This window comes from Eumetopias jubatus, unplaced genomic scaffold (genome assembly GCF_037043125.1).
Source record: "Eumetopias jubatus isolate StellerSeaLion01/CBP00866 unplaced genomic scaffold, mEumJub1_p1.0 scaffold_9, whole genome shotgun sequence".
Classification (NCBI taxonomy): domain Eukaryota; kingdom Metazoa; phylum Chordata; class Mammalia; order Carnivora; family Otariidae; genus Eumetopias; species Eumetopias jubatus.
The window spans coordinates 39,264,180-39,285,699 of NW_028274815.1; the positions used below are offsets into that span (position 1 = coordinate 39,264,180).

At 41.7% G+C, this 21,520-nt stretch overlaps 1 protein-coding gene across 3 annotated transcripts in view; it reads right to left on the reverse strand.

Moving 5' to 3' along the window:
• The window catches only part of RMND5A (required for meiotic nuclear division 5 homolog A), a 58,672-nt gene extending 38,702 nt beyond the window's left edge, over positions 1 to 19,970 (reverse strand). For 2 of the 3 annotated variants that reach the window (XM_028122395.2, XM_028122394.2), the window contains exon 1: positions 19,355 to 19,970. In XM_028122395.2, coding sequence (XP_027978196.1) covers positions 19,355 to 19,496 — 142 coding nt within the window. In that variant the 5' untranslated portion in view covers positions 19,497 to 19,970. The remainder of the gene's footprint in view (positions 1 to 19,354) is intronic. The other variant, XM_028122393.2, reaches the window with a different exon arrangement.
• Positions 19,971 to 21,520: the final 1,550 nt, after the last annotated feature.

Consider the following 21,520-nt stretch of genomic DNA (forward strand, 5'->3'; position numbering starts at 1 on the left):
GGAGGAATTAAATGTGTCCTGCTTTGTGTGACACTCCACTGAGACAGGACTCTTGGAAATTTTCTCCTGGTTTCCTCTGGACTTTGCCCCATGAGCCTCTTTCCCTTGGCCGATTTTGCTTTGTGTCCTTTTTGCTGTAACAAATCTTAGCCATGAGTGTGACTACAGGCTAATTCCTGTGTGTCCTCCTAGTGATAACTGGAACCTAAAGGTGGTCTTGGGGACCTTGATACACATGCTAAATCAACTCAAAGTTGCTACAGTTTATATCATCTTTCCCAGTGCTATCTCCTCAGGAAAAAGAGAGGAGGAGAAGATGGGAGGAAAAGCAAACATTTATCAATTACCTCATACATCTATATATCCCCACCTGTGAGCAACAGGCCTGGCTTCTGAACTACTCACTATGATATAGCAGTGGTTCTTAAACTTAAATTTACATCAGAATCACCTGAAGGTCTAGTTAAAACAAAGGAGTTGGACCTCCACCCCCTGTATCTAATTCAAGAGGTCTGGGATGGGGCTAAAGATTCTGAACAATAACAACCCCAAAAGTACAACAGCCCTAGGATGTTCATTCATTCAACAAATATTTATTGAGCAAGATACCTTCTGGTAAGCAAGATAAACAACACAATAAGTCAATTATATATAGTATGACAAAAGAGGATATATTCTACTGGGGGAGAAAAAGCAGAGTAAAAGAGATGGAGAGTGTATGTGAGCTGAACAATTACAATCTTAAACAGAATGGATGTGACAGGCCTCACTGAGAAAGTGGTATCTCAGCAAAGACTTGAAAGAAATGAGGGAACCAGCCATGGGGCTACTGTGGGGATGAAGGGTAGCAGAATTTGCCACCCCAAAATATGCTTCTTTGGCATAAGGATTATTTTGAGCATGTTACTGTGAGAAACAGCAGATACAGGAAATGTTCTAAAAACAGAGTAGAAGTCACCCTTTTGTAAGGGAAATTTACATTTGTGAGGGAAATCTCCATTAGTAAGAGTGTCTTTCTCTCTACACCAGGAAGAGAAGAATGGCTCTAAATCATATGAAACTTATCAGTGAAAAAGGTTCAGACTTATATCTGCACAACAAACCTTACTTTTGTTTACTGTGCTTTTCCCGATAAACTGGCCTCCCCACACCTTTCTTTCATCTTTAGCTGAAGATGGTACTTAAGCCTGAACTCTAAACCACCTCTTTGAGTTACTCACTTTTCTTTGGGAACCTCCCTTGTATAATACCTTATGTATATAAGGTATACATGTTAATAAACTGTTTTTCTCTTGTTAATCTGCCTTTTATTACAGGGGTCTCAGCCAAGAACTCACAAGGCTAAAGAAAAATTATTTCTCCTCCCCTTCAGGGGAAAGCATTCCAGGCTGAGAGGACAAAAGCCCTTACAGAAATATACCAAGAGTATTTAAGGAACAGCAAAAAAGCCAGGGTGGCTAAAGTAGATGTCTGGCAAAGAAAAACAGGAGGAGAAAAAGTTTAAGAGATAATGGGGGTCCTGATCTTGCAGGGCCTTTTTGGCACTATAAAGACTTTAGCTTTTATTTTGCGTGAAAGGGTATCCACTGCAAGGTTTTGAGCAGAGCAGGTACATAAACTAACATATTTTAGTATGGTCATTCTAGAGCTCAAGACAGAATTACAAGAACAGAAGCAGGAAGAGAAGTTAGGAGGCTGTGGCAGCAATCCAGATAAGAGGGCAGTGGCTCAGCCCAGGGTTTTAGATGTGGAGGTGGTGAGAAGTGGTTGGATTCTGGATATATTCGGAGGGTAAAGCCAATAGGATTTCCTGACTGAATATGAGGCAAGAAAAGGACTCACAGATGACTCCAAACGTTTTAGCTTAAGTCAACCGGAAAGATGGAGTTGTCTTCAATTAGAATGATAAAAATTAAAAGCTGAGCAGGTATGAGAGGAAGGAAGAGAGAAAGAGTTCAGTTTTGGGTTTGTTAAATTTGATAGGTGAGTAATTACCCCAGTGCACATGTGGAGTGAGTTAGATTTATAAACCTGGAGTTCAAGAGCAAACATGGGGATGGATCTACAAATTTGTGAGCCACTGGCATGTAGATGATACTTAAAGCCATGAGGTTAGGGGTGCCTGGGTGGCTCAGTCAGTTGAGCGTCCAACTCTTGGCTTCAGCCTTGATCTTACAGGTCCTGGGATCAAGGCCCATGTTGGGCTTTGCACTCAATGGGGAGTCTGCTTGAGATTCTCTCTCCCTCTCCCGTTGCCCCCCTCCCTGCACTCTCTTGTACTCTCTCTCTAAAATAAATAAAACTTTAAAAAAAATAATAAAGCCATGAGGCTAAATGAAATCATCAAAAGAGTCAGTACAGACAAAAAGAAGTGATAAAAGATGGAAGTCCTGCAAACTCCAAGTTTATGAGACCAACATGAAGTAGAACTGGGAAAGGAGACTAACAGACGACTGAAAACACTGTGATGTAGGAGGAAAATCAAGCATGGTGCTGGGGAAGCCAAGTAAAGACAACGTGTCAAGGAGGAAGAAGTAACTAACTGTTAAATACTCTGCTATGTCAAGTAAGATACAGACTGAGAACTGACCACTAGATTTACAATGTGGAAATTATCAGTGACCATGACAAAAGAGTTTCTCTAAAGTTTCAAGAAAAGAAATCTAAAAGTTTGTAGGGACTGTGAAGAGGGAATTTAAGTCTAGTTCAGTGACAACCACTGAGAGAAGTAAAAAGATAAGCAAACAGAAGATAGTGCCCATAAGATACCCATTCCAATATGATGTAACCAAAATAAAAACTGCCCTCTTCTCTAGATACAATTGCACAAAGTGTGTATCAGGTGCTTCCAACTTCTAATAACATAATTTAGGCTAAGAGAAGACTTGCTAATTCAGGAAAATTTCAAAGTCTGTCTAAAAGGTATTCCATACCCTGAGCCAAATGAATCTAACTGCTTCAGTAGCTCTACTCTGGCCATTTCTGTATCTAAACCTTACCTAACCTCAGTACCTTCATCTCCTCTCTGAACCTCTCTGCTCATAGATTTACTCAGTCTTCTCAATTCCTAATGAATTCTGTTCTCTCCACCATTCCTCTAGCACTGAATTGTATCCCACTCAACAATTTTGTGTATAATTCATCACCAGTCTCAACTAGATATGTAAGTCCTGAGGCAAGATAGGTTCTTATTGTAAACTACATATTCCAGTCTTATCACATGCCTTGCACAGTTTCATGCACTATTAATATAAGTATTTGGATTCATGGTAAATAAAGCAAGGAAAGAACGGTTAAAAAGAATGCCATATTCAACAAGTGGTGCTGGAATAAGCAGATATCCACATGCAAAAGAATCATACCATATACAAAAATTAACTCAAAATGGAATGAACAAATGTAAGAGCCAAAACTATCAAATTCTTAGAAGAACAAGGGTGTATTCTTGACCCTGTATTGGACAATGGTTTCTTAGGTATGATATCAAATGCACAAGTAACAAAAATAAAATAGGTAGAGAGATAGATAGGTAGATAGATGGATAATTCCTTCACTCATTCAATTGGACTTTATCAAAAAAACTCTGTGCTTCAAATACTACCAAGAAATTGAAAAGACAATCCAAAGAATGACAAAAACTGTTTGCAACTCATATGTCAAATAAGGGTCTAGTATCCAGAATGTACAAAGAACTGTTACAACCCAACAACACAACCCCATTTAAAAATGGGCAGGGGCGCCAGGGTGGCTCAGTCGGTTAAGTGTCCCACTCTTGATTTTGGCGCAGGTCATGATCTCAGGGTCCTGGGATCAAGCCCCATGTTGAGCTCTGCGCTCAGCACAGAAGTCCATCTCCCTCTGCTCTTCCCTCTGCTCTTCCCCCTGCTCGCTCTCTCAAATAAGTATCTTAAAAAAATAAAAATGGACAAAGAATTTGAATAGACATTTTTTCCCCAAAGAGGATAAAACAAATAACCAAACACAGGACAAGATGTTCAACATCATTAGTCAAAAGAGAAAAAAATGCAAATCAAAACTACGAGGAGAAACTACTTCACACCCACTGGGATAGCTCTAATGAAAAAGATGGACAACAAAAAGAGTTGGGGAGGATATGGAGAATTTAGAACCCTCACACATTGCTGGTGGGATGTAAAATGGTGCAGTGGCTAAAGGAAACAATTTGACAGTTCCTCAGAAAGCTAAAGAGAATAACCATATGACACAGAAATTCCACTGCTAGATACATACCTGAGAGAAATGAAAATACGTCCACACACAAATGTTCACAGCAGCATTATTCATAATAGCCAAAAAGTTGAAACAATCCAAATGTCCAAATGATGACTGGATAAATGTGGCATAGCCATATAACGGAATATTATTCAGCCATGAAAAGGAATGAAGCACTGACACATGCTACAACATAGACAAACCTTAAAAAAACTGTGTTGACTGAAATAAGCCAGTTACAAAAGGCCATATATTGTATGATTCATTTATATGAAATCTCCAAATCCATAGACAAAAGTAGATTCATGGGGGTCAGAGGCTGGCGAAGGGTAGAATGGAGAGTGACTGTTAGTAAGTATGAGGTGAATCATAATCACCAGCTTTTAGAGTATTCAGAGATGTGCAACCATAACCATTATCTAATCCTAGAACATTTTCATCACTCCCAAAGAAACCTCATACTCATGTATATGAAAGTGTTTACTTTGTTGTCTACTGACTGTAGAAACAAACATGCTAGAATGGATAGAACTTATGGCTTGCATTTTTAAGATTTTTAAAATTGAGAAATAGTTCACATACCATAGAAGTCACCCTTTTAAAGGGTGATTAAACAAAAGGTTAAAGAACAAAAAAGTGGACACCAAGCTGGAGGACAGAGGTCATCTGGAATTTACCAACTGAACTTCCACACCCCAACCTTAAAATTCACTGATATTTTCAAATCTCAGCAACTTAAATGTCTTAAGTTTGGCGCTGCTATCATTTCTTTTTCCTTTACCATCTATAAGACCCTACACTTTTTGGTTTTCAAGTTTATAAAGGACAGATACTAGTAGTATAAGGTCAATTAATTAACGCTCAGAATTCTCAGTACACCCCAAGGAAAAATAATTTCTACAATGTATTCGGAAGTGTAAGAAAAGTATAATGGAATAATCTGAAAGAGAACCCTGGGAAAGCCCTGTTCAAAGAGAAAGATTCCACTAATGCATTTTCAAATGGGTTTAGTGGAAAGCGGCCAAAGGTAAAAACAGGTTTAGAAATCACTGTAATAATCAAACTGAGACCAAATCTCTAAGTCCTAAAGGGAGAGTTCTAATGTTCTTCTGATTTCTCTGTCTGAAAACAAAACCTGCTTCTAGAAGAACATTTCTGTGAAAGAAATCTAAATGGATTCAGTTCCTAGAAATAAAGCTGGGGAATTACTAATAGCCATCTTTACCATAACTAAACTAGATGTGAGGTAAATGTCAGAATCCCAGTTGGCCACTGTGGTGATCACTTTTTACCCAGGATGAAGTCCTGTGCCAACTGTGTCTTTTTTCTTTCTTTCTTTCTTTTCTTCTTCTTTTTTTTTTTTTAAGAGGGAGAGAGAGCAAAAAAGAGTGCAGGGGGGTGGGGAGAGAATCCCAAACAGGCTCCATGCCCAGCATGGAGCCCAACACAGGGCTGGATCTCACAACCCTGAGATCATGACTGAGATCATGACCTGAGTTGAAATTAAGAGTCTGAGTCACCCAGGTGCCGCCAACTGTGTCTTTCAATGCAATAACCTCCCTGAACTCCTGGCCCATACATAAGCATGAAAGAAACAGTTCTTAGGCAGTGTTCATCACTTACAGTGACCAGATGTACTTTTCTTTTCTTTAAAGATTATTTACTGATTTATTTATTTAAGAGTGAGAAGGCATGAGTGAGAGAGAGCACAAGCCAGGGGAAGAGGCAGAGGGAGTGGGAGAGGGAGAAGCAGACTCCCTGCTGAGCAGGGAGCCCAATGGGGACTCAATCCCAGGACCCTGGGATCATGACCTGAGTCAAAGGCAAACACTTAATCGACTGAGCCACCCAGGTGCCCCAAAGATTGTTGTGTTTTGTTTTGTTTTTTAAGAGTAGTTTTAGGTTTACAACAAAATTGTGTGAGGTACAGAGATTCCCCATATACCTGAGAAAGTGATATCTCAGCAAAGACTTGAAAGAAATGAGGGAACCAGCCATGGGGCTACTGTGGGGATGAAGGGTAGCAGAATTTGCCACCCCAAAATATGCTTCTTTGGCATAAGGATTATTTTGAGCATGTTACTGTGAGAAACAGCAGATACAGGAAAAGTTCTAAAAACAGAGAAGTCACCCTTTTGTAAGGGAAATTACATTTATGAGGGAAATCTCCATTAGTAAGAGTGTCTCTCTCTCTCTACACCAGGAAGAGAAGAATGGCTCTAAATCATATGAAACTTATCAGTGAAAAAGGTTCAGACTTATATCTGCACAACAAACCTTACTTTTGTTTACTATGCTTTTCCCGATAAACTGGCCTCCCCACCCCATTATCAGTATCACCCACCAGAATGGTACATTTTTTCTTTTTTTTAAACCAAGGATGAACCTACACTGACACATCATTATCACCCAAAGTCTATAGTTACCTGAGGGTTCACCCTTGGTGTTGCACCCACAGATTCTGACAAATGTATAACAGCATATATCCATCGCTATAGTATCATAGAGAGTATTTTCACTGCCCTAAAAAGCCTCTGTGCTTTGCCTATTCATCTTTCTCCTCCACCCCACCCCTGGCAACCACTGATCCTTTTGTCTCCAGTTTTGCCTTCCTCAGAATGCTGGATAGTTGGAATCATATAGCATGTAGCATTTTCAGATTGGCTTCTTTCATCTGAGTTAACTCCTAAACCATTTTTTAGAGAGCCCAGCTAAGACCTCAAGCTCTGCCCTTGGGCTTCACTGCCTAGCCATTTCAGGATTTATGTCCATTAGTTTCAAAGAAACAATAAATTGTTTGTTTCCATACCATCCTGTACTTCTCTATCAGAGTCTCACACTTCACTGTAAATATCTGTGTATCACCCTCATGAAATTACTTGAAGATAGGAAATATGATTGTTTAATCTTCGGTGTTTAGCTTCACGCCCAGGGTGGGGCTTGAATTCACGACCCCCAGATCGAGAGTCACATGCTCTACTGACTGAGCCAGCCAAGGGCCCCTAGTAAATTACATGTTCTTCTTTTCAAGCCCAGCACTGGAGACTCTGGCACTGCCAACACACTGAACCAATACCCTCTGAACTGCCAGCAGTTTCACACTCCAGCAGCTCACTGACCTTCTACTCCCTTCCAGGGTATTTAGTGAGTACTATGCAAAGCACTATGGCCTAAATTTTCCAAATACCAAATAAATAACACACGTGCACACGCACACACACACACTAAGGTCCAAATAAAACACACTCATTGAACAGAGTCCCCCCAGTTGTAAGTTCCTTCCCTTTTCCAAGTACTGACCATTCCCTCGCCTCAAAAATTTTAAATATGTAGGTAAAAACTTGGGAAAAAAATTAACAGGTTTGTGTTTTGAGCCACAGTTTCTGTGTTTGTAAAAGAAAACTATGCTAAGGTGTGTCAAAAAAATGAAATACATTTCAACTTTCATACATAACGTGTTCCTGTAAAATTATACCCCAAGTCAGAATGTAGCAAGGTAGAACAAACTTACACAATAAAAGGGGTGCCCAATTCCCACACAGGGAAAAATTACAAAATTCCTAATTATACCTTGGTTTTATAAATAACATTTCAATACAGTTCTATCATTTATTTGTTCAATTATTTTCCTTCATAATCACATGGCTTAAAAAAACCATATGTCCAATTATGGGACAAGATTTACTTATCATTTTGGCTCATCTAACACAATCAAGACAAAGAAATTAAGACTGAAAACTATATTCCCAACCCTACTCAGTGTTCGCATTTGCAATTTTGTTTGCCACTTATATTTAGGATATCAGAAGGGAAGAAACCCCTCAAATAACTGTACACACTATTAAAGAAAGATAATATTGCTCAAACTAAACAGCTAGTTGGCAGGCAGCACTATAATGGTTTAGCTTGATATATCTGCTCATGGACAGATAATCAAAAGTTCTAATCTGGCCTGTAAAAGGCAGTTTAAAGGTGTCAATTACACCATGAAGTACATGCTGCCTAAGAGTCAAACACATGAGAGATGAGAACCCCTATAATTAAGAGCACTCTATAAAAAATGGTGAGGCACAACACAGAAAGGTGATTACTATGATGATTATTATTCAGATGTCCAAAATGGCTGAAAACACCACCACCTAGGACTAGAATATTTTGGTAGAAGCAAATAGTAGCATTCCCCAGAAATCACTAAGACCTGACTTAACAATCTTATGAATATGACGGAGACAGAAAACATTTTAAATATCCAGTATGTGTAAATATTACACATATTGCATTTGAGCTCTTTTGCATTATTAAAAGTTAACTCCGCTTCATAAAATGGACAGAGATTTTAAATTTGGAATTAAGTGGAAAACAAAATGGCACACAAGTTTTGATGTGAAGGCAAAAAAATCCATTTAGTAAACATCCTAACTATACCTAAATGAAAACCGGGACCACAAAGAGCTATATTCCAGAATTCATTCTAGATTAATTCCTAAAAAAAAAGTTAAAATAGAAAAAGTCAAAAGAAGGCTGTAAGGGGAAAAAAATTCTACATTATCCCACTCCTTTTAAGGGGGGGAGGGGTAGAGGGAGAGAGAGAATCTTAAGCAGGCTCCCTGCTCCCCCCACCACCCCCCGACACCAGACACAGGGATTGATCTCACCACGCTGAGATCAGGACCTGAGCTGAAATCAAGAGTTGGGACACTTAACCAACTGAGCCACCCTGGCTCCCTCATACTGCTCTTATTTTTTTAAAGTCTTAATATCTTAAACAAAATGATACTAGACAAAGACAAAACGGGGAAAAAAGACTAAAGTCAAAAGGAAGGTAGAACCATGACACTCAGAGTCAATTTACTGAGTGCCGAATGCCTCTGTCAGCAGTGTTCAGGGTACAGATCAAGTATTCTAGACAGATTAAGAAATTTAGGATGGGAATAAAAGGAGACAAAGAATAAAAGGGTCTAAGATTGATTCTAAAGAAGTCACTGGCAAGGTGAACATGGAAAAGATCGCAAAATATTAAAATAGAAAAACCTGAAACTTGAAAAGGTTCGTATTAAAAAAATAATAATAAAAGGACTGTTTCATAATGTGAGTAACAAACTAAATCGTGGCCTATTGGCGTTTGGGGCTTCTGATCAGCTACCTCAGCACCTAGAACACAGCAGCCGCTCAACACTCAGAGGAAGAAAAACGCACAATGAGAACACACTCATTTTTTTTCTACGGGCAGTACACACTGAAAACAAAACAAACTTTTTTCAGTATATTAATAGGTGGCAAATCTACAAAGCACAGTATTTTTGGGGTCAACCCCTGACCTTCCAGAACAGAACACAGATTCAGATAGGTGTGTTCTGATCCAGTGCACCAAATCACAGCCTGGTGTGCTGCAAAACCAACCATAAGGGGGAAAAAGAAAAAAGAAAAAAAAAGAAAGTTTATATTTAAAAGCTAAATTACATGGTATAGACTAATAGTGCGCCTAGAGCAGAGAGCTAGACCAAAATGACAAGCAAAGGGAAGAAAGAGAAGGCTTCAAAAATACATGATGAGGCAAGAACTGAGGGAGATGAAGAAGAAAAGAGGACACAAAGCACCAGTTTTCAAATGTCTGCTAGACAGTCCTACTTGGAGAGCCTAGTCATTCCCTTCAAATTCTAAATAGAGAATTAATCTCTAGCTATCTCCTTCTATACCTCTGAAATGAATGGCTGAAACAGATAAGGTTTCTTGTAGTCTTTAAATGTAAATTTCATACTTAAAAATCAAACTCAAATTTCTATCTCATAAACTTATTTTCTTCCTGGTTCCATAACTGTCTTACCTGTCACTCATGCTCAAACCTTAGATTAAGCTTTGATTTTTCTGACCCTTCTCTCCCATCCTGCCAGACTACATCCACACAACAAGTCCTGGTAATTCCTTCCCTCAGGAGATGCCATGCATGGGTCCCTGTACATCTCTACCACCACTACCCAAAGACAGGTCCCTCTTTCATCAGGTCTAAGTTGACACTTAACTAGTCCTCTTGCCTCTAGCCAAACTGCACTCCCAACTCCAATCAACGTAAATGTTGCTAACTGGTCTCAATATAATGTCCCTGTCCAGTCCCTGTTCAAAATGTACTCCCCATCCAAGTCATTCAACATTTTCCCAGTCTACTTTTTCCCTGGTATGTGTGACTCTATAAACCCTGATTCTGATTTAATTTTAATTCTTCTATTTCTCCCTGCTCTGGTCCTTCCCTGTTCCCAGAATGCCTCTTGTTCTCTCACTCCTCTGTACCTTTGTTCTTGCCAACCACCACTTCTGGTGCCCCATCCTATCTTCCTACTGTCCACATTCAATCTCTGTTACTGAAACTTGACAGGTTAGAGGACTCTGTCTCAAATCCCACCCCTTCTTGCCTGTACTACTCAGTCAGCATTGGCCTATGTACATGGCCTTGCATTACTGGGCACAGTTGGTTAAAAACACACCAGTGTCATCTCCCTAACTAGACAGAAAGTTCTTAGAGCATGAGAACGATTGCTTGCCCTTTGTTAACTCCAAGATTTAGCCCAGTTCTTCATTTAATTGGCAATTAATAACTATTGACCAGGTGCTCTGAAGTTCAATTGAAATAACCCACACACATAGCCAGCAGTTCTTTCTAAGGGCTTTTTCTCTCTCTTTCTCTGATCTGCTAGTATTTATACCAACCAGAAGTACTGCTATTTATACTGTGTCATGGCCATGGTTTTTTCCCCTCTCAAATGTAAAAGTCTGGTCTCATTATCCAAGTTATAAAGTTCCTTGAAGACTGCATCTTACACCTTTTGAATATTCCTTATGGAATATTCAGTTAGGCAGACTACTGGGCACAGAATGGTAGCTAACATACACCAGTATAAAAGATACCTAATAGTCAAAGTGTCTCCATAGTGCTTAACACTGCTTAAAGGCACAGACCTTAAAAAAAATAAAAACAAAAAAGGCAGACATTAAAAATAACAAATATACCTTGTTTTCAGATTTTAAAGCCAGTTTACATCTACTACCTATTTAATTCTCCTAACTCTGTGATATAAGTTACCGGTTTATTGAAGAGGAAATAGGTTAAGCAAGATTAGAGAACCAGTAAAGTGGCAGAGCAAGGACTCAAACTCAGATCTCCTAAGCTCAAGGACAAAATTTTGTGGTCTACTCTCCAAGTGGCAGACTCATCTTATCTCCCTAACTAGCCTCCAAGTTCCTGGAGGTCCAAAGCCATATATAATGTTTCTTTTAAGTCACTCCTTATCTCCTCCTGAATACCTTCATATAATCAATAATGAGATATTAAATCTAGATGGATCCCACAGATACAGCAAACTCATCAAAGATAACACACAGCCAGACGATATACCTCAAAATGAGAAGAAAGTATTCAGGCTCAATCTTAAGTGTTATAGACTTCGCAGTATAGCCTTATGGACTCTGAGAACAATGTTCTCTAAGAACCATTCTGAGCTGAGCCACAAATCACCGAACCCAAATAAGGTGAAAGTATATTTCTAAAAGTCTCAAGTCCTGCTGGAGATTCTAGTCTCTGTTCTTTGAGGGATTAGACTACACCTAATCTAAGAGGAAGGCCAGACATTTCTACCATTCTTCTACAAACTCTTGAAGCTTTCAAAAAAATGCTGAGTTTAGAGAGCATCACATCCCTGGTATCTATCAACTTCTAGGGATTACACGGAGCACCATGGGGCTCCAATACATAGCTCAGGACTAGAGCCTTCTATAATTCTCCCCTATACCGCATTTTGGGGTTATTTTCAAAGATTTTACCGATGAAAAAGCAGGGACCCAAATAAAAACAAATCAGTTTTAAGGTCCTAAGTGAATAGTTTACCAAAACACCATTTTCACTATCCTAATGACTAAGAGACAAAGATATGGAAAGAATGGAAATTTCTAGTATCGTATCACAGAAGTGTTGGCAAGTTTCTCCCTTACCAATGTTATTATCCAGAATTAGAAACTACTTAAAAGATAAAATAACCTTAGTAAAATGATTTTACTATGCCAAGCATACAAGCAATTTCAAGTAAGTTCCCAAAGGTAACATGAACCAAATTCTTTTTTTTTTTTTTTTTAGTCTACAAATTAAGTTGCACCAGCAACTCAGTATTTGAATTGTATGAACATTATATTTCGGAGGGAAGGCAAAAACTAAGAAATAAAGGTTGGGCTAGTCAAGAAAACACCTCAAAGAACACTGTTATTGGTGTAACTGGCAGCTGCTCAACTATAACAGACATCTATCACTTTCATCTGGGTACAAGTTTTCCTTTCTAGAACTCTTTCTTCTCTATGATCACATGGCTGTACATCTCCTGACATGGTAGTCCCAAGGTAGCCAATGGACTCCATGCCCTGGCCCCAGTTATTGATTCAGAGAGAGGGTTAGACCCGAACCAAGACAGCATGGAATACTCCCTGGTAATTTTATGTTTGAAAATGAAGAAAAAAAAGGCATGTTCCTGTCTTTGGGATCACTAGCAATATAAGAATGATATGAACTCCACTGACCATCTTTACCTCCATGTGGAGAAAGCTCCTCTGAGAATGAAGCCAACCATGGAAACCACAGTTGAGGGAGGAAGAGAAAAAGATCAATCCTTATGACATCCTCTCTGCTTCTGGAGCCAGCTGGCTTTAACCTCAGCCTATTTAGTTATGAGTCAACAAAGTCCATTTTAATTAAAACTATTCTGCCACCTGCAATCAAAAGAATCCTGAACAGATTCTAGTCTGAATGAATAAGGTGCCAAATAAAGAATTATCTCCTAAAAGAACCTGGAAAGGAATGGCTGACAAAATTAAATCAGCTTCCAAACCTTAACTGGAAATGCCCACATTAACCTATTATTCTCACCGTCTAAAACAGCCCAAGTAGCTTGCTAACTGGTCTATTCTTCTCTTAGAGTATTTGAACAATGACTACTGTTATCCACCCAAACTTTTCTGGCCTACTTACCTGCTACTTTCCAGACTAGATATTAAAAGTAGGTATCAAATTTTATCCAATTAAAAATTTAAAGTCCTTCCTCTTTCTAAAACTAATGGTGTACTATACAGCGGCTAATGTAATAAATAAATAAATAAATAAATAAATAAATAAATAAATAAATAAAATCCTTTTCTCTCCCAATAGTGTCTTGTTAATATTTAGCAAAAAGTTTCATTGACAACTGAGAGACCAGATACTGTAGCCTACTTCAAGTACACCAAACAAAAAGGCTGAATAAGCAAACCACTTGTCTACCAAACCCTGATCCTTTAATATTCATTCAACATAATACATTCAACCCTGGGAGGCTCTGAAAAGCACAGGGATTTATATGTATAAATAAGCATACTTTTCAGTAAGTATATATAATATACACAACTCAAATTCTAGAATGAAGAGTTATCCATACCATATGACCCTGAATCTCTGTTTTCTGTCTACTGATAAAAACCATACCACAGAAATTAGTTTAAAACGTGGCCACAGTTTGCTTTCTCTTCCATGCTTAATTGCCTATTTACCTTCTCATTTGTTACCTTCAAGTTTTAAAAACTGGAAGCAGTTCTGCAACCAGTAACTAAATTCTCTTTGGTTCACCAAAGAAAGAAAGACGGAGGATTATGCTTTAAATGAGTTTTAACTACTGGAGTCAGACCACATACGCGCACAAAAAAAGGAGTTTTAGAAGCTAATATACGTGTTGACCACTTCTACAAATTGTCTTTACCAACTTGTAAATTGCAATAATACTAAGCCTAAATCACAGTAAGTAGAACTACATGTCCAATGCCTCAAAGTAAAAATGAATAGTGACAAATTATTATTTCCCTGATTTTTCTTAATTTTTCTGGAAGCTAGCATCTTTGTGAAGTGGGCAACTAGGTGGCCCACAAATAAGAGTAGGAGGGAGACTTCTTACTGGGTATCCTTTTTTTATCATTTGAATTTATACCATATGAACAAATTATCTACTCAAAACAAATAAAATTTAAATTTAGAAAATTCATTTTAAAAAAAGTCAGAGAATCATTTTCAGAAACTATAATACAACTCCCTATAATAGCCTAAAAATATTTTTTTAAAGTAGGCTCCATACCAAGCATGGGCATTGAACTCACCATCCTGAGATCAAGACCTGAGCTTGATCAAGAGTTGGACACTTAACTGACTGAACCACCCAGGTGCCCCTAGCCTATAAATAACTTTTAAACAAACTGCATACCCTTGACTCTTAACAAAGATTGTAACTTTCCCAGTACACGTCAAACATGTCATAAATGCTACCCTACTATTTCAGTCTAATCTCCATTTACCAAATGTGAAATTAGAATATCAGCAATACTTGATATATAGTTCTTTTCTGTTCTTCCACCAAAGAAGTGCTAATGGGAAACAAAAGATATTCGCCAATAGAGGGAAAAAAAAAAGCTAAAAAGCATATAAACAACCACAAGTCAAATCACCAACATTTATCCATACTATCTGCCTGTTAATTGAGGGCTGTCCAAAGTGTGGTTCCCACACCACTGATATGAATAGTGATTTTAGCTGTATGTGAAATAATATTTTAATAGTTATGAATGTGCTTTTAATAGTTTATTATATCTGATACACCAAACCTATGATTTCACAAATATCAGTGCCTACAGTGCCTTTCACTTCCACTTAAGAGAAACCATGAATCCATCTGAAAAATAAGAGTGCACATTTGTTAGTGAAGTTTGAGAAGCACTAGCGCATTACCCAAATTAGATCAAGGGCACACTAGGAATGATCACCAAACAGCATCAACCATACAGAAAATTAGACCAAACTTCATGTGCACAGAGAAACTCACTGAAAAGCTGGTACAACTAAATGACAGTGCTCTCCTCTTTCCCAAGAGGAGGAAATTAAGTGAACCTGAAATTTAATCAAAGTAACTAAGGGTAAGACTCAGAGTTTGGTACAATCCTTGAACTTCTGGCAAATTAAGCTTAAAAATGGTAGACATTGGGGAGAGTATGTGCTATGGTGAGTGCCGTGAATTGTGTAAGACTGTTGAATCACAGTCCTGTACCTCTGAAACAAATAATACATTATATGCTAAAAAAAAAAAAGAAGATAGTAGGAAGGGAAAAATGAAGGGAGGGGATCGGAGGGGGAGATGAACCATGAGAGACTATGGACTCTGAAAAACAAACTGAGGGTTCTAGAGGGGAAGGAGGTGAGGGGATGGTTTAGCCTGGTGATGGGTATTAAGGAGGGCACGTTCTACATGGAGCACTGGGTGTTATACGCAAACAATTAATCATGGAACACTACATCAAAAACTAATGATGTAATGTATGGTGATTAACATAATAAAATTTTAAAAAAAGGTATTCCTTTCCCAGCCCAAACACCTCAGCACAGACCTTTCTTTTGCTGTGAACAGTCATCTCTAATCCCTTTTACCTCAGATACCTCACTCAGCAGGCTCTGGATCACTCTCCCATCCATCATCCAACCTACCACCCTAAGGTTTCCCAGGCAGTTCTTGGACCTAAAGAAAGCCTTTCAGTCAGTCTCCAGAAGACGAATGAATCAGGCTTCAACAGAACTTCTTTTTAGTATTCTCTGTGATTCTTTACTAACCCCTTCACTCTTCTGTTACCATTATGCTGCCCCTCAACCACCAAAACTCCATGGCCGGCTGTGACCTAGTCAAAGCCCGCACATATCAATCGGGGCCCCTTCGGTCAGAGCCTTCTACACTGAAAGTACTCCTCTGCCTTAGGCCTCACGCCCATTAAAAAAATAAATTAACTTTAAAAAAAGATTTTCCTTTTCCCAGGCTGGAATTGGTTAGAGGTGGATTAAATGGCAAAGTACCAACTAATCCACCAGGTGTAAGTGACCATCCACATCACCTTTATTCTCCCAAAGGTATGTGAATTAAGAAAAATGCATTTTAAATGAAATAACTAGGTAAAGTTTATATGAAAGAATTTCAGGCTATACAGAGGCAATTTAGAGCCAATGAAAGAAATGTTAGGGCTCACTACAGGACTACTTCCAAGCCAGCTGCCAGGCTAGCCCCCTTTGGGCAGTTTTACAATCTGGAATAAAAGTGGTGAGAGTGGATATGGGTTGTCAATGGGCTTACTAATCTTCATTTACGTATGATGTTTCCACCACAAACTATTCTAACTGTCCTCATTTAGTATAACTGTTCGCTCACTTTAGAACAAAGATATTTAAACATAAGAAAATGTGAATCATCCTCAAAAACTGAACTGATCCCCTGACCCTAGCTAAAAAGACACTTCTGAATCAGGCAGTTACTCACCATCAGTATGATGCCATGTTGGGGGATCTATACGGTTCCCAAGATTCTACTTTATTCACATCACATTCTTACAAGAATATTACCACAAATAGCCCCAGAGAATGAGATCCAAAGCCCTGACAGATGGTCTCAGTTGGAGCCCCTCTCTCAAGTCACAGGAGCCCACAAGATCAACTGCCCAAACAAGTACATTCAAACTTGAAAATGGAGTTCCAAACTCAGACTTCAGTAGACATAACTTTAGGAAGGGTATATTTAAGATACAAATGTAATACCCACCACATCACTGGCAGAGAACATTAGAAATTATCTGCTTTGAAAATTACCATAACCAAGATACCAAAGCATGATGTTTGCTTCCACACATAAGAATACCATTAGAAAAAAGAGTTTACTTTGGAAACTAGACCTGGCACTTGCGGTATTTATTTTTCTTTCATGTTTCATAACTGCCTTTAGTCACTTAATCCTATTATTAAAGAATTAAAGAAAATCAAAGAAATACCAACATCAAACTGCAATTTGATAGACAAGAAGATAAAAAATAGGAGGCTGAGAAAGGAACACATGCAATTCACCAAGTCAGACCATTTGAATAGCATGGCATTATCTGTGGCTAATACCCTCACACCATATATTCCTTGCAAAGTTCCCCAATACCAAGCAAAAAGAATTTGTCTAAAGCAAACGTGCTTCAGCAATTTCTGGCAATTATTTTATCCATCTGAGATGGGCCCCAAATTCCCTAAAACAAGGTTTGCAATCACACTTCCCCCATCAACTAATACCCCCCCTCTCTTATAGGAAGGTATTTTACTTTCCATCTTCTCTCTCAAATTTTGCCTACCCAACCCCTCAATCTCTGACCTGGTCCCTAAAAAGGAAATGCTACTTCCACCTCTCCAAGTCTAGACCCTTCATTCATTCTTTCCCTTTCAGCCTTGAACAAGACATAGATTTCCTGGAACGGATGGGCAGGGGGGCAGGCAGACAGAGACAGAGGGACACAGACACACACACCTCCCACCCTTGTACTTAAACAGCCTTGGGCCTCCTTACACTTCAGTTTGCATATTTTTCTTAATCCCCACTAATCTAGTTTATTTTAACTCTATGAAGCTGCAAGCAGACGGTCACTGACTCCCAACAGCCAAATACCAGCTGACCAACTTCTCTTTTTTCTAAGCTCCTGCCTTTTCTGTTTCTGCTGGCTCCTCCATGGGCCTCCACTCTCCAAGAGGAGTTCAAGGTGTGGTTAGACCCTACAGTCTTTCTTCCCTGCAGCCTACATCATCTCCTTCACTCTCCTCAGTAGAAATGATACTAGGAAACCATCTGAGACCTTACTTTTCCCAATTCTAACAGCATCTTTAGCCAACAGTGCACATAAGCCCTTGGCTCTGTCTTCATCAGCCCTTCAGTTTTATCCCGCATATCGAAAAACCAAATTCACCAGAGCCTTCCCAGGATTCCCACCCAACTCCACCTCCACTTCCCCTTCACAAGCAGCCATCTGGGTCTGTTTATTTTTCCATATTAATATTCTAACTCCTTTTCCCATATGGTTGCAGGCTTGCTTCTTCCCCGGAGTTCAAAAGTGACTGCCATGTTCAGAATAAGATGTTTTAAGACTCCCTTATCACGGGCTAGCAGTTACTCCCCACTGAAAGGAGTCTGGAAAGAAAGGTGGAGGAGGGGAGAAACTCAGATGGCGCCACTGCCTTCACCTCACCTGCCCAAGTATCCGCATTTCACCTCAACTACCAAACTTTCCTTTCCATAAACTGCTGTTCAGCCTAGGGATTGAGAAGACTCCCTCAAACTCTTGAATGAATCCATTGAATAAAGTCCTTTCTTTCTTGACCGGAAGGAATCACCACTATGAATATATCAGTCTAAGGATACCAGACCTTAACCTGTTATTAAAAAAACAAAACCAAGACCCCTCCCAACCAGCTTCCACAAGTTAACTTCAGCAAAGTATCTGCCCCCAGGTCCCAGGGCAAAAATGAAATAATCTAGGTAAAACACCTACTACAGAAAAGCTGTCTTCTGAAAGGAAAACAAGTAAAAACTTGGCCAGGTAAGGCAAGTAACTATTTGTGCCACAATTTGCGTCAGGAAAGTTGCCTGTTCTTCCTCAGGCTGCACTAGGAGAGCTGAACAATTTGAGCTCGTTTCCTAGCAATCGTCTGTGCTGCTGCGGCGTTGAAGAGCTGCTTCCACACAGCAGGCAAATCGTGAAGTTGCAGCAGCGGCTGTTCTGCTAACCCACAGCTAAGAATAACACTCGACTTTCTAATTTAAAAAAAAGAACAGAAAGAAGAAAAAAGAAAGACAGACTTGGAAAGTAAGTCCCCGGAACAAGGATCTGGGGCAGGAGAGGAAGAAGGGGCTTCCTGCACTGACCCTCTTATCACCCAGACCCTCGGTCCAACGCAATCAGCGCACTTTCAGCCCGCAGGGACCAGAAAGCACGGGGTCGGGCGGGGGCGAGGGGCGCCCACCCCGGGACGGCGACAGTTTGCAGGTGCCACAGACCGGCCCCCACACAGGTTTAACCCGGCTGGAACCCGTGGTTCCGGGCTGGGTTTCCGGGTGGATCGCGCTCACTCTTAAATGACAACGAAGTCGGGGTAGGTTCGAGGCAAATCGCGAGGAATAAAAGTCACAGGGGGCTGGGGTGGGTGGGGGAGGCGCGGGGACACCCCTCCTGGCCCGCCGTGGCCCAACGGGCCGGGCCCTGCACCACGCGCCCACCCGGGCCGCCCTACCGTGGCTCTGCAGGATCTCGTGCTTGAGGCCGCCCGTATAGTCGATGAGCTCCTCCAGGCCGCGCTCGCACAGCTGCCCGTAGCCCGAGAACTTGTGCAGCACCTTCTCCAGCTCGCGCTCCACCGTCACGCACTGATCCATCCCGGAGGCGGCGGCGGCGGCGGCGCTCGACTCCCTGGCGCCCGGGTGTCCGCAGCCGTTCGGCCCGGGCCCGGCCGAGGCCGCGTCCTGCTCCTCGTCCCCCAGGCGGGCGGCGCGGGCGGCTGAGGCGGCCGAGACAGCGGGCGCGCTAGCCGCGGCGCCGGGGGAGCCCCGCGCAGCCCGTGCCCGCCTGCCCCATGGCCCCCCGGCCCCCGGATACTCGCTGCCGCTCCCGCTCGCTCTCCCCACCCGGTCCCGCGCCCCTGGTCCTCACTCGCCGCGTTCGGCTGCCCGCGGCGGCGCCGCCGATTGTTTTTGTTTTCACGGGAACCGACCGATGACCTGGTTCTCCCGGGCGGCACCAAGCGCCGCCGACCCGAGGGGGGGGCAGCCACCCCAGCCAGGGAAAGAGGCGGCGCGGGCCGTACCAAGCGCACCCTCGAGGGGGAGCAGCCTGGCGAACGCGGGCGGAGGAACGCGACGAGCGTCCGCTCGCGCCGCCGCTCTAAAGGTGTGGGCAGTACCACGCGGGAAGCGTGCAAGACAGAGGACGAGGGTGGAGCAAGAACCCAATTGGTCCGAGGAGCTGAATAGGGAACTTCGGAGACAGCCTCGGCGCTCGGAGAGCGCTACAACTACACTCCCCGTAAACAAGAGGGTGGAAACCGTCCCTAACCACTCCGCCCAGAAACGGGGAAAAAGAACCAATGGGCGCGGGGAATACGTAAGGAACAAACGTTCTCCAATCCCTGACCGAGGCGTAAACCTTCAGCCAATGGGAGTCTAGGGGCCAAACCAATAGTCTCGCTGTTGGAGGGGGTGACTTAGAGTGCATAGTGGGAAGCAAGTTATTTCTGGGAAGCCATGAGGGAAAACAAGGCAGAGACTAAAAGGTCTGTTTTCTATAGGAGTTCGCCTGGTCATAATTTATGTCATCTCCCCATTACTCCTAGGGCTACTGTCATTCCGAAGTTTTGGAAGACGGACTTGCCGCCCCGGACGAAAAACCAAGCCCGGCGGGGCGGGGCGGGTAGTGCGGCCGGCGGAGGTCGCTGACGAGAATTCCTGGCGGGGGCGATGGTGGAGGGGGGAGAGGAGGGCTGCTCGGTAGCCGCGCAGGGGCCGGCGAGGGGAACAGCCCCGCGCGGCGGTCGGTGCTGCTGGGACGTTGGTGCCGCGAGGAGGTCACACTCCCCACCCTCCGCGGGGCTCAGCTCCTTGGCTCCGGGGCTCGGAACCACTCTCGACAGGTAGCTCCTCTCTGCGCCGTGTGCGGGTAGCATCAAGCAATGGAAAGCCGCGTGGGAGAGCGGCACAGCCTACCCCCTGCTTTCGGGCGCCTTACTCCATTGATACTTGAGTTACCGCCTTTGCGTAAATTCTTCCCGGACTGCCGTGGTGCCTCCAACCTTGGCCCGTATCCCCTTGTTCACTAAGCTTCAGTTGCGCTGTTAGCTTTCCTCCAAAAGCCACATTAGTAATTGCCTCACGGCCTCTGCACTTAGCTTTTTTTCGTTGGCCTGGAAAACCCGTTCACCTTTCTCATCCTAAAGTTCTCAGCTCACTTGCCCCCTCAGAGGGCCCTCCCCTGACCACACTGAGTTTCCACCTTCCCGCACTCCTCCAGTGTTGTGTCATATTTATTACAATATCAACCGTATCACCAGTTTTCTTATTTTCACACCATTTATTAAAAGCTGAAGTGATCTGGTTCATTTATTCGTTACTTTTCAGCCTGCACCTCTTCAGTAAACCTCCATAAAGGCAAGCCTTTGTCTAAATCTCTGCCCAAGAACGGTGCCTGGCAACATAGTAGGCAATTTTTTTTAATTAAGGCGAAATCTTTTTGAGTCCCAATTTCCCTTTTTGTAATTTGGAAATAATTGCAATTAATATTTCACTGGCTTCTTGGGAAATTAAGTGAGATAATATATGTAAACACTCATAGTAAGCAGGGAATAGTCGTATGACAAATGCTGGTCGTTGGTATTGTCTGTTCCCGTAAGTAAATCTGAGATGGCAGC